At 36.8% G+C, this 14,935-nt stretch overlaps 1 protein-coding gene and 1 long non-coding RNA gene across 2 annotated transcripts; one reads left to right on the forward strand and one right to left on the reverse strand.

Moving 5' to 3' along the window:
* Positions 1-5,782: 5,782 nt before the first annotated feature.
* LOC124919147 (potassium channel KAT1) lies at positions 5,783-10,794 on the reverse strand. The gene is made up of 11 exons (XM_047459314.1): positions 9,988-10,794; positions 9,702-9,917; positions 9,425-9,583; positions 9,270-9,327; positions 8,862-9,179; positions 8,236-8,475; positions 7,843-7,941; positions 7,702-7,734; positions 7,429-7,614; positions 6,273-6,972; positions 5,783-6,065 (listed from the first exon to the last, which is right to left on the reverse strand). The coding sequence occupies exons 1-11, from the start codon at positions 10,170-10,172 to the stop codon at positions 5,938-5,940; spliced, it is 2,322 nt and encodes a 773-aa protein (XP_047315270.1). The 5' UTR covers positions 10,173-10,794; the 3' UTR covers positions 5,783-5,937.
* A 994-nt stretch (positions 10,795-11,788) lies between these two features.
* On the forward strand, positions 11,789-13,691 carry LOC124919148. Its single transcript, XR_007097558.1, has 3 exons — positions 11,789-12,395; positions 12,586-12,811; positions 13,571-13,691. It is a non-coding gene; the product is annotated as an uncharacterized LOC124919148 (long non-coding RNA).
* The last annotated feature ends 1,244 nt before the right edge of the window (positions 13,692-14,935 follow it).

Below are 14,935 nucleotides of genomic sequence, written 5' to 3' on the forward strand. Positions count from 1 at the left end.
AGTGGACGTCTTTGATGTTCAAAATAATATATATATATCATCGCATACTTTCCAACTGGTCATAAAGTTTTTTTCATTGACCCAGAAGTATTCTAAAAAGTTTTCAATGTCATACTCAATACGACTTTCCAGAAATTTTGGGTAACCAGTAGTGAACCTGGTGTGGAGCCAACAATCTGCAATTGTGAAATTATTCTTATATGTCTTTGGATATAGCCAAGATCTTCTTCTCATAATAAAGCAGCTTGCATCGATTTTCTGCACGAGAGAAAAACATTCAAAATACAATTTGCAATTGTGAAATTATTCTAACATGAATATTACTTACCTGATCTTGCAGCTAGTTGAACCTTTTCAGCACTCGGCGAAATAAGTCCTTATCACCTAACGTAGTATGGAGCTCAATTTTTTGGCCGTCAGTTTTTGGATCTTTAAGTCATGTTTGCAATTCAGTCAGAAGTTGATCGCCATATTTTAGAAGGGGATTGACGGTGATATGATCTTTTAACTTGGGCAGTTTTAGATTAGGGTCGGTGAACTCTGGATCATTCTTTGGCCTCCTATTCCTTCTCGTGACCAATACAATTTTCTTAGGAGGAGGAGGAGTAGTGCATATTTTCAGTTCATCTTCATCATTTTCCTCTATCTTCTTCCCCACCTTCTTCTGAACAGTCTTCTTTAACGACTGCTTTCTCTTCACTGCCTTCTCCCCTTCTTCTTTGTTCTCTATTTCTTCTTTGTTCTCCACTTCTTCTTTGTTCTCCACTTCTTCTTTCTTATCCCCTTCTTTTTTATCCACTTCTTCTTTCTTCTCCCCTTCTTCTTTCATCGGTTCAAACTTCTACACTTCTTCCATTTTCTTCTCAATAGGATCTTCAACAAGGTTCTCAATTGGATCTTCAACAAGGTTCTCAATCGGATCCTCAACAACGTTCTCATTCTCATTCACTGTCTCTTGAAGAATGTTCTCTATCGGCGGATCATTCTCATTCTCAATCTTCTTCTGCTCCAATTCAACACTGTCCTGCAAAATGGGTCCAATATTAACCTTCTCATTCTCCTTTTCCTCCTCTTCTTCATCACGAATGTCATTCAGACCAATGTCATTCTCCTTTTCCTTCTCCTACTACAAAATTGAAAAGAATTTAGACTCAGGTGAAGCAAGATGCGTCAAGAAAGATGCGTCAAGCAAGATGCGTCAAGAAAGACGCGTCAATCAAGATGCGTCAAGAAGCAACCAAACCGAACATTTTTTACTATCTCATATTGTAAAAAACAGAAAGCTCAAAAGGTTGGCGAATTACCATGTGGTGACATGGTTGGCGAACTGGTTACTTAGAATGAGAATCATCTTTTTAAACAGAATATAGTAGTTTTGTTGATTCAATTTGATGTCTCTTATGTCTCTCTTCATCTCTTCGACATCCTTCTTTATCTCTTCGACATCCTTCTTTATCTGAATAGAAGATGCCGGTGTCGGTGCCGGTGATGATGGAGGTGTTGAAGTTGCGGATGGGGGACTAATGTGATGCAGGCTACGACGCTCGGTGGCTGCTTTGCTGGGGGGATATATCATCATATTCAACCTTCCTCTTCCTCTTGGAAGGTTGGACAGTAGTAGGTTCTTCATCTTGATCTTCATCAACATCTTCATCTGATTTAGCCTTTCTCTTTCTCCCCCCATCAGTAACTCCCTCAAACAAATCATCGAATGAATTGTCAATTTGTTCAAAATCCTCACCACCGTACAAACTAGTCTCCGTGGAGGACTCTTCCATCGTAGAAAACACAGAGCTATTAAAGGCAGAGTGTACCTCCTGAAATGTGTTCTTCCTTTTGGATTGATACAATAGTATCCTTGGGCGAAAAGGGCCATCAACATTCTTCCTTGTGGCGAATCTAGGGACAAAGTTTTGAATAACCTCATAGATCCACACTTTTAGTGCTAGTACAAACCCATAAACGTTATAAGCAAAAGAATTAGTAACTCCACTCCCTTTCATGGACATATATACGGACCTGTGGTGTTTCATGTCCTGGTCAAGGCCCCTCATGGTGAATCTAAAGGACAACTTCCCCCATGGAAATCGGAGGAAATCTTCAACATCTTCAACCATATAGATGATTTTGACATTTAAAATCCGTTTTGGGTCAAATGAGAAGAGGTATTGGTTAATCAAGCAGATCAGCCTGATCTTCCATGCGTCTTCCTTATCGGTGTATTTCATAAAACAAGATTCAACTCCTGCATTTGAATTGTCGTATTCCTTTTGAAATATTTTATCAGCAAGGGTGGACAACCTCGCCATTCATCTTTGTATTCAGGAAATCTGTCGAAGTTGAGGCCTGTAATCAATGCGTACTCTTTCATACCAAAAGTATGTTCCTCCCCATTCAAGTTGAAAATCATCCTATTCGAATTGGCCTTAACCTTCCGAAGCAGCAACTGATGTAAAATTGTTCCTGAGAACAACAAATTTGGGACTCCTTTCAATAAATACTGAAATTGGGAATTTAGAGCCCTCTCCATATGATCCAGCGCTTCAAACCTATCAGATATTTTTTTAGGGCTAAGACAGATTTCAATGAAATCCTACCAGGAAAATCATAAACCATGAAGTCTTCCATCTACAAAAGGGAAAACAAAAACAACAATGTTTGTGAAAACCTTTCACAACAAATATAAACAAAGGAGAAGCAAAACAACAGTCAATAGCTAGAAACAATCGTCATCTGCGTGATGCAACTGAGTGACGCAACCGCAAGACGCAACCCTAAACATAAACCATACATTAACCATATGCAAGCAAGAAGCAACCAACCCTAAACCTTAGCATAAACCATGCATGGACCATTTACAAGAAAGAAGCAACCCTAAACCCTAACATAAAACATGCATGAACCATTTACAAGCATGAATCAACCCTAAACCCTAACATAAACCATGAATGAACTATTTACAAGCATGAAGCAACCCTAAACCCTAACATAAATCATGCATGAACCATTTGCAATCAAGACGCAACCCTAAACCCTAACATAAACCAACATAACTAAAACTAACCTGATGAAGTCACTGAATGAACGAGAAGATGAAGACGAGCAGGAAAAGACGTCGAGGCAGGTGCGTCGTCAAGCCATGTGCGAGAGAGAGAGAGAAAGAGCATGAATAGTCGTCGAGGCTTATTTGGGTTTTATATAAAATCCAAATAAATTTGACGCATCGTATCCTACTTGACACATCCTACTTGACGCATCCTACGTGACGCATCCTACTTGACGCATCCTATTTGACGCATCCTACTTGATGCATCCTACTTGACGCATTCAACCAACCAACCAACCTACATTCAACAAATCATGGCGAATCAATGACGTTCTGTAAAGGAAATCAACACAAACAATCATATATATAGGAAATCAACACAAACAATCATATGTAAACGAAATAAACACAAAATATAAACGAATATAGTGGAATGGTCGAATGAATTGTCAATTTGTTCAAAATCGTCTCCGTTGGAAGTTCTTCGCAGCTCTAGGCCATTGAATATAGTGGAATGGTCGACGGTGCCTCTTCGATTGGTTCTTCGGCGATGAAAAAGAAGAGAAAGTCTTCTCCGTCACCATTAGGGTTCACGGTGGAGAAGACTTGGATGAGAGAGAAAATGAATCAAAAATGAAAAAAAAATTATGACTTTATAGGGTTTCGGGTGCGTCGCGCAACTGGAGTTGCGTTACGCAAGAGTATAAATGTCATTAAAAAATGGGGGTCACCAGCGCTATTTAAATTATCCCCCCTCACCAAACGCATTTAGGCCTGTTTTTAGGGTCATTTGCTCAAATTTCCCGAATGAAAGGAGAAAGTAAGAGAAATAGGAAAGAAGAGAATGGAACAGGGAAAGAAAGAGGATGGAAGAGGTAATTTTTAATTAAGGGCAAAAGATACTTTTTTTTCATGTACAAAAGGTTACATTTGCAAAAATTATATGTCCTAGGCTAAATTTGGAAATAACCCTATTATTAGGGTTATTTAGTCAAATTTCCCCAAATAAGAAGGGAAGGGATGGAGTCTTACGGGAAATTTGAGCAGATGACCCTAAAAATAGAAATAGGGTGAAATGCGGAAAGTGAGGGTGGATAATTTAAATAGCGCTGATAACCCTTTTTTTTAATGACAATTGTACCATTGCGTAATGCAACTCCGGTTGCGTGACGCAACCGTAAATTTTTTTTTCAAATTTTTTTTCGTCTCGCGATTGCTTGACGCAACTAGGTTTGCGTGACGCAACTGGAGTTGCGTGACGCGATTACGTAACGCAACTATGGTATTTTCGTCCAAAAAATTTCATAATTAATTTTTTTGAAAAATAAAAAAAATAAAAAATTGTGTCATGCAACTGAGACATTTTCGTCCAAAAACAGTAAAAGGGGTCACCAGCGCTATTTAAATTATTCACTTTCATTTTCCGCATTTCACCCTATTTTTAGGGTCATCTGCGCAAATTTCCCAGTCTTACACTACAATGTTGAACATTATTTATATATATATATATTAATAAAAAAAATGAGATATTGATTTATTTTTTTTCAAAATCTTATTTTTGTATATAGTATTCCTAAATGGTGAGATTTGAACAAATTGACCAGTAAAAGACCGAAATTAATAATTCGACCAATTTAAAAATAAAAAATAAAAGCTCTACGTAAATAAAAGGGCAGAAGAAGTTCGCATGATTATTAGAAACCTATATATATATATATATATAAGCGACCTCGAGCGGGAGCGACTTTCACCTTCCAGATTCAACCCTAGCTCTTATATGAACGATAAAATGTCAACAGCTTCGTCGTAGTAACCACTTCTGCGTATTTCATTCTGTCAGGTATGGTGAATAAGGTATTGTCTTGCATTACGCTGCCGATGGAGATATATCTATCTATTTGCATTTTGCGTTTTAATCGACAGAAAATCGTTTTGCTAGTTTGGCTAAATGTCAAGAATTTTCCGAATTGGAAGATCTTTTATGTTTATACTTCCTAATTTTCATGTTTCATGATAATGCTTTCTTTCTGATTATTAAGGAAATCAGTAGTTTGACAGAAAACAAACTACTTCCTTTTTTTTTTATTGCTGATGTTTTTGGCTCAATGGATTTGCTTTTGTTGGGGGAGTGGGACAACCATCAGCCCCATATGGAAGTTCTATCCCCTCCTCATCATGTGGTCAAAGATATGGAAAGAGCACAACATAAGGACATTTTGCTGAAAGAGGATATGAAAAGAAAGGATCAACAACAAAAATGAGTAATTTTCCCAGGATGGGATTATATAAACGCACCTCGCATTCACATTTTCCTCTAATAAAAAGTTACCCACTTTTAGAAAAGAAAAAGAAATCAGTAGCTTGAATTTCCATAAGAGTAATAATTTCTTTGTTCCCTCCCAGTGGAAATTTGGTGCATGTTCATTGAGATTGTATGATCAGATAAGAATCAAGAATATTTCACGTATGATAGAGAAAAAGGACTCTCAACCTCTTGAAAATTAGTGTCAGGTAGAGATCACATGCAAGGCTAGTTCTACATACTTGTGTTTTAGGATTGGGAAGAGTGAGAATATTGAATAATTCAATACATAAGTGTTTTTTCTTTACTTTCTATCGTCTGTTGTTGTACTTCTCATCTATTTACTTTTCAAATATATTGTAATGCTTTATTTATTATAAATCATGATGGTTTGAAGGTTATGATGTATTCCATCAAAATATAGTGGTCTAGACTGATGCATTTCCCACTCTGATATAATTGGAGGTTAGTTGGTAGATCAATATACCCTAGTCTTATTTGGATTGTGGTTATACAACTGCCTTGATACTACTGACTCTTGGGTCTAAGATGTGGATTATATGTAACATTTCACTAGGTAGTAGAAAGCCTATACAATTTCTGTGTCATTTTCAAGGAAAAACAGATGGTCTCCATCTCTGACAACTCTCAAATCGTCTATTTCTGCGTTCTCTTCATTTACAACCTTAGTGAGATAGTGGCCTTCAAATTTCTGACCTGCAATTTCACAAGGTGTCAAATGACTAATATCGAAGCATTAAGAAATAACTAGTGTTTTGGTTTAATAGAATAGTGTATCCAGTCACTATCACTACTCAGTTTTTAGCTTATGCAAATTTTGTTTGGTTTCAGTCTAGATAAACTGAAACCAGGTATTTCAAAATTCATGTTTATTTGTTATCAGTTGTACAAAGCAAAGCTTACCCGCAATGTGGAATAACTCTTCGAGTGATTCAGGAAGGATGATTAGCTTTGGCATCTTCCTTCCGATATTTGTCATTTCTGACTTCACGTGAATAGTGACTCTCCTCTTACTTAATCTGTTAGCATCCACATCAGGGGAACACGATATAGGCGAATTTGCAGACTGAGGATTCAGATGATCAAGTGTTGTGTCTTTCAGTGTCCTGAATGGACCATTTATGACGCGTTGAGCTTTCTTTGGAGTGGAAACATCTATCTTGTGTTCATGAGGCATTCCTTTATTTTCATAGCTCAACAAAAGTGAATATATGCCTTTATTTTCTTGTTGTTCAGCTAGAGCTTTTGGAGTCAACCCTCTTGCATCAGGTTTGTTCATATTGGCTCCTTTCTCCAACAGAATCCTCACCATTTGAACATGTCCCTTACGAACAGCTGCATGAAGAGCTGTTTGACCATCATCAGCCATTGAATTAATTTCTCTATCTTTTGTAATAACATTGTGTTCTTCCTTTCCATTCAACTCAAGCAAACTTGTTTGTTGGTAGCCCTTAGTATTTGCAACCTCCATCAGTGGATCTTCTTCATACGGTACATTATATGGCCTCTTTCCTTCCCGGTCACCATGACTTGTATCTTCGAGGATCAGACCTGGATCATTGAACTGATCCTCAACCCCAAAGCATTCTAGCACCTTCATCCTCTGCATTAGCAAAACAAATTAACCCACTTGCAAGGAGGGTCTTTAGGAGATGAAATATGTTAACATATTATGATATGTAAAAGAGGAAGGAGAAAAGGTCAAATATCCCACTAACATGCACAAAAGGTTCAAATAGCCTACTGAAATTTTGATTGGTTCAAATAGGACATTGAACTTGCAAAGAAAGGCTTAGTCACCATACAATAGAATACTTGTTATTCCATTTATAATTCCCTTTACGTTAGCAACTCCAATGATGCTTCTAACCCCCTAACAATTAGGGAATGTCTTAGAACATTACAATTGTTCTACTGGAGAGCTATTTGAACCTTTATTGCAAGTTCAATTGGCTATTTGAGCCAACTGAAAGTTCAGTGGGCTATTTTAACTTTTTATGTAAGTTTAGTGAACTAATTGATCTTTGATCCAAAAAGAGAATCCTTTTTTTGGGCATACCTTCGAAAGATTACTCATTATTTTGGTTCCATCCTCCTTGTTAGACTGGGTTACGTTCATGAGTACATCTCTGCTCAGCCTAAGTATTTGAGAAACTTCAGTGGTTCGAAAAGTGAACTGCTGGGGCCTATTGCATAGAACTCCTATTTCTCCAAACACATCTACAGCAACAATCTTTTGAATAATCTGCAGTCAATGAGAATTTGAAAATTTTTTTTTATTTGTTCTGGTTTCATACATCTCGTGGACAATGTTACTGACTTACATACATACCTTGTCATGCCCATCAATATGAACAATAAGCTCCTGTCAGAAAAAATAAGTATTTCCAACCCAAAAAAGTGTCAGAAATATTCCACTTTTCAGGTTATAAAACAGAAATTTGGCGTGAAACAAAACAAAAAGACCACTTACAACAGCTCCTGAGACTAATATGTAAAAATCTGTTGAACTCTCGCCCTGTATAATTACATCTTCGTTGGGTGGAAAATATTCAGCCTCCATGCTGACAACCTTTCATTTAGGACAAAGTATTAGTTGCTAATATTGTCTTCTAAGAACGTCATTGTTATTTATCATTTTCTATTAGTTAGAAAAGGTCAGCCAAGTGGTTACTTGAAGAAAATAGCGTATATATGTAAAGTTTGTCTTGTAGAATATTTTTTTCTACTAGTTGTAAAAATCTGTCAATTGGCTCCTTCGTTTCCTTCAACGCAAGGCCTTGAAATATTCAAGGTGTGAATAAAATCTATTACCTCCCAAGAATGCACAAAAATGAGAGACAAGAGGCAGAGAAAAGAAGAATACCAGTTGGAAAAGTGAGTTGTTAGAAAGTCCTTCAAAAAGGTACACACTTTGGATGATGGGAAAGAACAAGTAATGTGATATACTTGAACGAATGGCTTTCGGAAGACCATTCAATGTGTCTTGCTGTTTGAGTCCCTCTGTTTTGAACTTGAGGCATATGTGAGACAACATTTGGTCCTGAATGCCAGGAGGCAGCTGGTTCCGTTTTGCAAATTCTGAAGCATCTCTGACTGAGTCTCTCTGCAAATCAAATTTAAGTCATTTTACAAACAGAATTTCCAGATTTGAGACGAGAGAATATTTAATAATAGTTTTCCATCTCCATATTGTCTACAGATAGCTAGATAGTGCAGAAAATCTAGTTATATTCTTGAATGTGGCTCCTTCAAAGGTGAGAAACTTTATGACAGAAATTGATCCATGCTTTCTTCTTTATTTACTGTCCTATTCCAAGTCCTTCTGATTGGATGTTGTAACTTCTGCTCAACCCAAACATTTCATTTTTGTCTTCATTATATCTAGACTGCAATATTCTATTCTTTTATATATTTGTTTTCTCTAGTTATCCCAATAATGTAGGAATGCAATTAAAAACAGATGTGAACTGTGGGAATGTCATCACGTACAAAGATTCGGGTGCGGCTGGTCCAGTGGACAACAAGATTGGTCATGTTACCAATAAGGTATGATGTCAATCCCAAATTGAATAGCATGTAAAAGATATCAAACAACATCTCTCTTGGATTCTCTGCATGCAAGTCCCCATAGCCAGTTGTAGTTAGTGTGGTGATAGACCAGTAAAGTGCAGCTATGTATCTATCCCAGAGGCTCTCTTCTTTGAAATTTGGGTTGACCGCACCAATCCATGTCTTCTGTGGATCTGGGTATCTATCAGCTATCAAGTAGTTGAAGCATCCAGCACAATGTACTGCAAATAGTGTTACCTGCAGAAAGAGGATGGCGATTCAAGTTAGATGGGTGCAGCAGGGTATAGGATCCACAGCAAGGAAGTTCTATAAAGTACAGTCACATACAGAGACGAGCTTTGTGCATCGGGTCCAGAAGTAATTGAACCGAATGTCCTTCTCCAATCTGAAGAAAAGAAATGGTAGCAGTAAGAATTTTTGTCTTCCACAGATGATATTATTTGGATTCGCAAAACTCAACCACAGATTTTTAGGTGATAGACCTTGCGAATAAGGAACTGACTCTCCTGAGACGCCACAACCTAAGCATGTCCAGTAGTTTGAAACCAATTACGCTGTTGTTTTGTTTTGTGAAGAGGAGACTGAGAGGTTGAAATGGCAGTGTTGAACAGAGATCAAATATGAACCAGGTTGAAATGTACCTGTTCAGCATAGAAAGGAAAAGAAGAAGAGATGAGGGAGATCAGACCCATCATTCTCTATTATGAGAATTATCCAAAAAACAAATCTTGGGGTCTCAATTGGTACTTGATTACCTACCTCATTGCAATTTTCCTAGGGTCATCCACAAGAAGATAAGATTCACTGTCGAGATATGCCACAAAGAAGGTGAGGACAATATCAATAGCAAAGAAGCCATTCAAAATATTGTCAACTATGAAGAGTGCATCTTGCTTGTAGGTGATGAATGCAAACTCGAATGGGCAAATCCAAGCATAGTAAATAACAAGAAGAATCAGCCACATCTCCCACCCTCTGAAATGAAACAAACAAACAACTTTGTAAGTTGAAGTACCTATGGTTTTTGGTGACACGAAGGAAGTACCTGTAATGGGGATTGAAGGGTGAGATTATCCATCTTCTGAGTTTCGTGGTTTGGTTGATGCTGGCTCCAAGAGATGGAAGAAGTAAGTCACTGGAGATGAAGTTGCTCTGAGTGTTGGTCCGCATTTGGAATTCTTCCACACAAAAGCGCTTCAGGAAGTTCTTGGAGTTGGGAAACAACACCATGATGGTGTGGATCTCAAGATGTCAAGGCCACTGTTTGTTGAAGTTCCTTGGAGATGAGTTACCAGAAAGGGCTTATATATAGCATGGCGGTTGACTGCTGACACGGGTAAAGTTCTCCTTCCCTTTTCTTTAATATGCTTCTTTATCATGCTTGTGAACGTAGTTGGGTGGAGGTAGGGATTATGCATCTAGTGCATCACTATGATGGAAAAATAATTAAAAAAAAATAAATAAAGAGTTTTTCTTTTTTGGGGTTCTGCTTGATCACGAAAGCTACAAGATACAAACTAGATAGAAACTGTTTGGAGCTACGAGGTGGTTAATTAGCCTTGAAAGTGGCAGACAATGAAGTTTAGTTTCCGTGTGGAAGTTGCAGAGAGCTGTATAATGGACATGTGTGTGTGTGTGTGAGAGAGAGAGAGAGAGAGATTGGCCGGCCGGGTAGGGAGAGGGTGAGGGTGAGGGTGAGGAGAAGATGCAGGAAATAGGAAGCTAGCTGGTTCTGATGCTGGTCATGGTGGTAATGGTGGAAGCTCCATCATCAATATATGTGGGGGAGGCGAATAAAATGGCTAAGTAAAATCTCTTGAAAGAGGGACTTAGTGAAATAATAGTACTGTCTTCATTTCAATTCTAGAAATGGACCCGACAGGCATCAAAAGAAGTTGGATGCAGTGAGGGTTTCGGTTATGGGTGCCACGTGGACCAATAAGGTCTTGATGTGAAGGGACATGGTAGAACAGAACCTTCTTCTAGCTAATACAATTAGACCAATTCAATCCCCCTATTTAGTATGGACAAATTGACTAGTTTCTCATACTAATTTTTTTTGGGGTAAATGTTAAACACATAATTAATCAATTTCTCAACGAGATTACACACTCACTAATAGGGCCAATAATTAACATTATGTAGATGGTGGTCAATGATATATACTGAAGCTATTTGCTTTAATCAGAGCCATAATGGACTCTCCATATATGCCAAATCCCATCTCTCTCTAGAGTTGTGAACTACTGATTTGTTGGTATATGCCGACCTGGTCAACTTAATATGATTTTGGACAATAATCTCTACCTTACGTACCAAGATATGTTATTTAAATATTCACCGGCAAACCTCTGCTTCTTCTCCCGGTAGGCACAAAAGGATGCATAATTTCTTTGAAAGTAGGCTTCAATTGAAACCCAATCTACCGCCTGAAGTTGGGTGGGCAGGTATGGGACCCTACAAGGATTTTATGAAGTGGAATCTCATAAATACATTATTATGCCTGCCCTTTATTATTTTGATATTCAGTTACTATGTAAGAACACATGCTGAGAGTTTATTAATTAAACACACGCACATGTCTGTTAGGCTTTTAGGGGATAAAATTATATCCTCTATTCTATATTTTAGGCTGTTTCATATTATTACCAAATAAAATGTAGTTTTTTCAAACAATTTACATCTTGGGTTTGATTATGGGTCGTCTCCCTTTTCGCGTATATATTTCTTCTTATGCCTCACGAGTCTACAAGGCCTTTTATCTGTGATATCAGTCAGAGAGAGTTAGAACTAATAAAGTAACAAAGTTACAAGGTGTAATAAATTGCTTCATGATCATAACATATCTAAAAGCTTGGAGGTTGTGATAGTCACGGATTGTGGTCACTTTCCTAGTACCCTTTTTGTATTGAAATGTTATAGTCTAATTACCTTGAACAAATAGGTCGGTCATTTTAGGATCTTTTTCTTAGTAAATTAATTAACAGTTATATATTACAGATATGTATGAGGTTTATAAATGAGCATGGGGAATCTTAAATCAATCATCATAATATAATGACATTTATTATTATTATTATTATTATTATTATTTCTAGTATAAATGAAAAGGAGTTAACATCTATCTATTCTTGAATGACAACGGCAAGTAAAAGGCTGACACATGGGGGCATGATAGACAAAATTATGAGTTAGCAGTCACATTGGTTTTGAATGTGTGTCTAGACAATATATGATTAGGTGTGACAAGTTGTTGATTTTAGTGACCAAAATTAAATTATGTTAATTATCTTGGCACTGGTACCAAACAACAGCAAGTAACACACCCTTTGGGAGCATCTCTCCTTAATTAAGTTGCCGCCTTATCCACAGTCTAATGGTCCAAGTCAAGTTCTCTGCGCACAAATTCACCCAGCTGGACTGGAATATACTTACAAAGTGGAGTAACACCAGGTAATTTTCAAGACCAATAATTGTGTGGGTAAATCGTAAAATTCCTGTATCTTTCTTTGGTATGGAGGGTTGTGAATTGTGATATGATGAAGTAGATGGTGGAGTTGAGATCCATTGATTTTGGCAAGAACTAGTATTATCTGTTTTATTAAGATAAAAATGATTTATAAGCTGGATTTTATATTTGCAGTTGAATCTTTAAAGGCATCACATGTGGGAATTCGCCCCACACCCGTTTAAGATGGTCCATGAGATCCCCGTATTGTAATTTCAAGACTCTCTCTCTCTCTCTCTCTCTCTCTCTCTCTCACTCACTCATCATTATCAAAACGAGTCGGGTTGAAGGATTAAGACGTGCACTCAACTTGGTGGGCCATGCTCGTGATCCCCCATGAGACATCCTGCATTTGGGGAAGGTATTGTGAGAGGCTTCTTGAATAAAAACTCTCTCTATATATATATAATATATATATATATATAAAGTGATGGTTAAGCATCTAATTTAGAACCACAATGGAGAAAAAATCAATTTAGTCATGAAAGCTGTGAAGAGAAAAAAAAACTATGCTTTTTTCAAACTGATCTTTGCAACAACAAAAAAATGAAAGAAAGAAAGAGAAGCGTGTCTAATTTGTTTATCTTCCTGCACATGAATGTAGGAAACATCAAGAACAATGTGACAAGATCATGAGTTGGGTTTTTTTTATTTTAAGGACGCAATAATTTAATCAACCTATAAATTCAACACATAGGTCCACACATTCATTACTAAGAATTTCTTCAGAAATCTAAGTAGGTCCCCAACTTACAGTTATAGCCTTGTCCCTTCCTGCCTATTATTTTTCAATTTTTTAGTTGGTTCTATGTTTACTTGTTGAATTTTGTATTTATATATTTGAATGATTAAACTAATAATACAATTTATAGACAATGTAAGAAAAAAAAAAGGTAGTTAAATGATAGAGCAATTATTTAGATATGCATTCTTCACAACCTCCAACCATTTGGAGTAAATAACTGTATGAAAGGTGAAACTCATCTCAATGTGTCTAGATTGTATTTTCCACAGTTCTAAATTTTTATTTTATATGAAGCCTTCTTCATAATCATTTTCCCTCAATTCTTAGCTGATTTGGAATTGTGAGCAGTCCCAATTTTTTTTTCTCATTCTACAGGAAAGTAAAAGTATAGCAAAGAATCCTTATTATGAAACGCCAAAGATGCCTACGCGGCGGTAGCGGTGGTCCTTCAAGATGGTGGTAGCCATGGTGGTCCTGTAGTAGAAAAGTTTCCAAGGTAATTCCTCTAGCCAAGTAGTTCAATTTTGTGGTCATATCCTTTATTTAGTGTCTAATCTACTCTTTATACACATTCCTTGTTTGGGTCATAAAAGTGATTTATGGAGCTATATTTTGCCTACTACTCGTTACTATTTTAGGGGCATCCAGGAAATTTAAGTTTATTTATCACATAAAACTCAAAATTTAGCTTGAGAAACATGCTCTGGAATCTGGATTTAGGATGACGATCACTAATTAGAAACAGTTGGTAAGACATGCGAACGAAACGCCTTTGCAGGCATCATAAACATCAATATTCTTATTTTGGGAAATTTAAATTCCAGCTTCCAAATATTGGACACGCCAAAAATGGGAAATTTGAATAGAGGCTCCTTTCAATGCAAGGAATGGAAAGGAATCTTATTAAGGAAAGTGCTGTACCAAAGGAATGGTAAGCTCACTTTCATCAGTCATTCATAAATTCTACTTTTCATCATGACATTATCATAGAATATAGGAGCTAAACACCAATAATGTGGTCAAGGTAATTTCAGCCCTTAGTCATGTATAAGGTTTACCAATATCTGTAGGCTTCTCCAAACAGAGGCATGATATGATCCCTCTAGGAGTAGCCATGTGAACTTAGTAAACATAATAATGCCTCATTTATATAATATAGTCACACGTCTCAATGATCTCACATCTATATTCACATTATATTTAGGTGCTTTCATACCAAAACTTGTGACTTTGGCCACCTAATACAGCTCAGTTATGATGTGCTTCCTTACATATAGAGAAACATAATTGACTTATATATAAATAATAAGGCAAATAGTTTCACTAGTCTAGAACAATTTGACCCAGGTTAAATAAAATAAAAAAAACAATAGGAAATGTCTCCATCAGAAACAGGATTGACTACAGAGTTTCCCAGGGTGGTCAGGTTATGATTATAAGAGTAGCTCATTGGATATAATCCAACATCGTTGTCATTCTATGTATTATGTCTAATTCATTTGTGGTGCGCGTCTTTTAAATTCCCTTGCGTCTACTACCCCTTATGATTATAAACTTTAAATCATCAGACTGTAGGCCACATTAACATGTGGTATCCTTTTAACAAACCTCTCCATTAATTTAAACAAATTAAATCTCCATTTGTTTTAGGATAATTTATGTAACACTTGAGAAGAGTAGTAGGACAAATAGGTGGTAGTTGTTGTAGTCATGTGCTCTGCTGTGTAATTTTGTAGTGGC

Source organism: Impatiens glandulifera, chromosome 1 (assembly GCF_907164915.1).
Source record: "Impatiens glandulifera chromosome 1, dImpGla2.1, whole genome shotgun sequence".
NCBI classification, from domain to species: domain Eukaryota; kingdom Viridiplantae; phylum Streptophyta; class Magnoliopsida; order Ericales; family Balsaminaceae; genus Impatiens; species Impatiens glandulifera.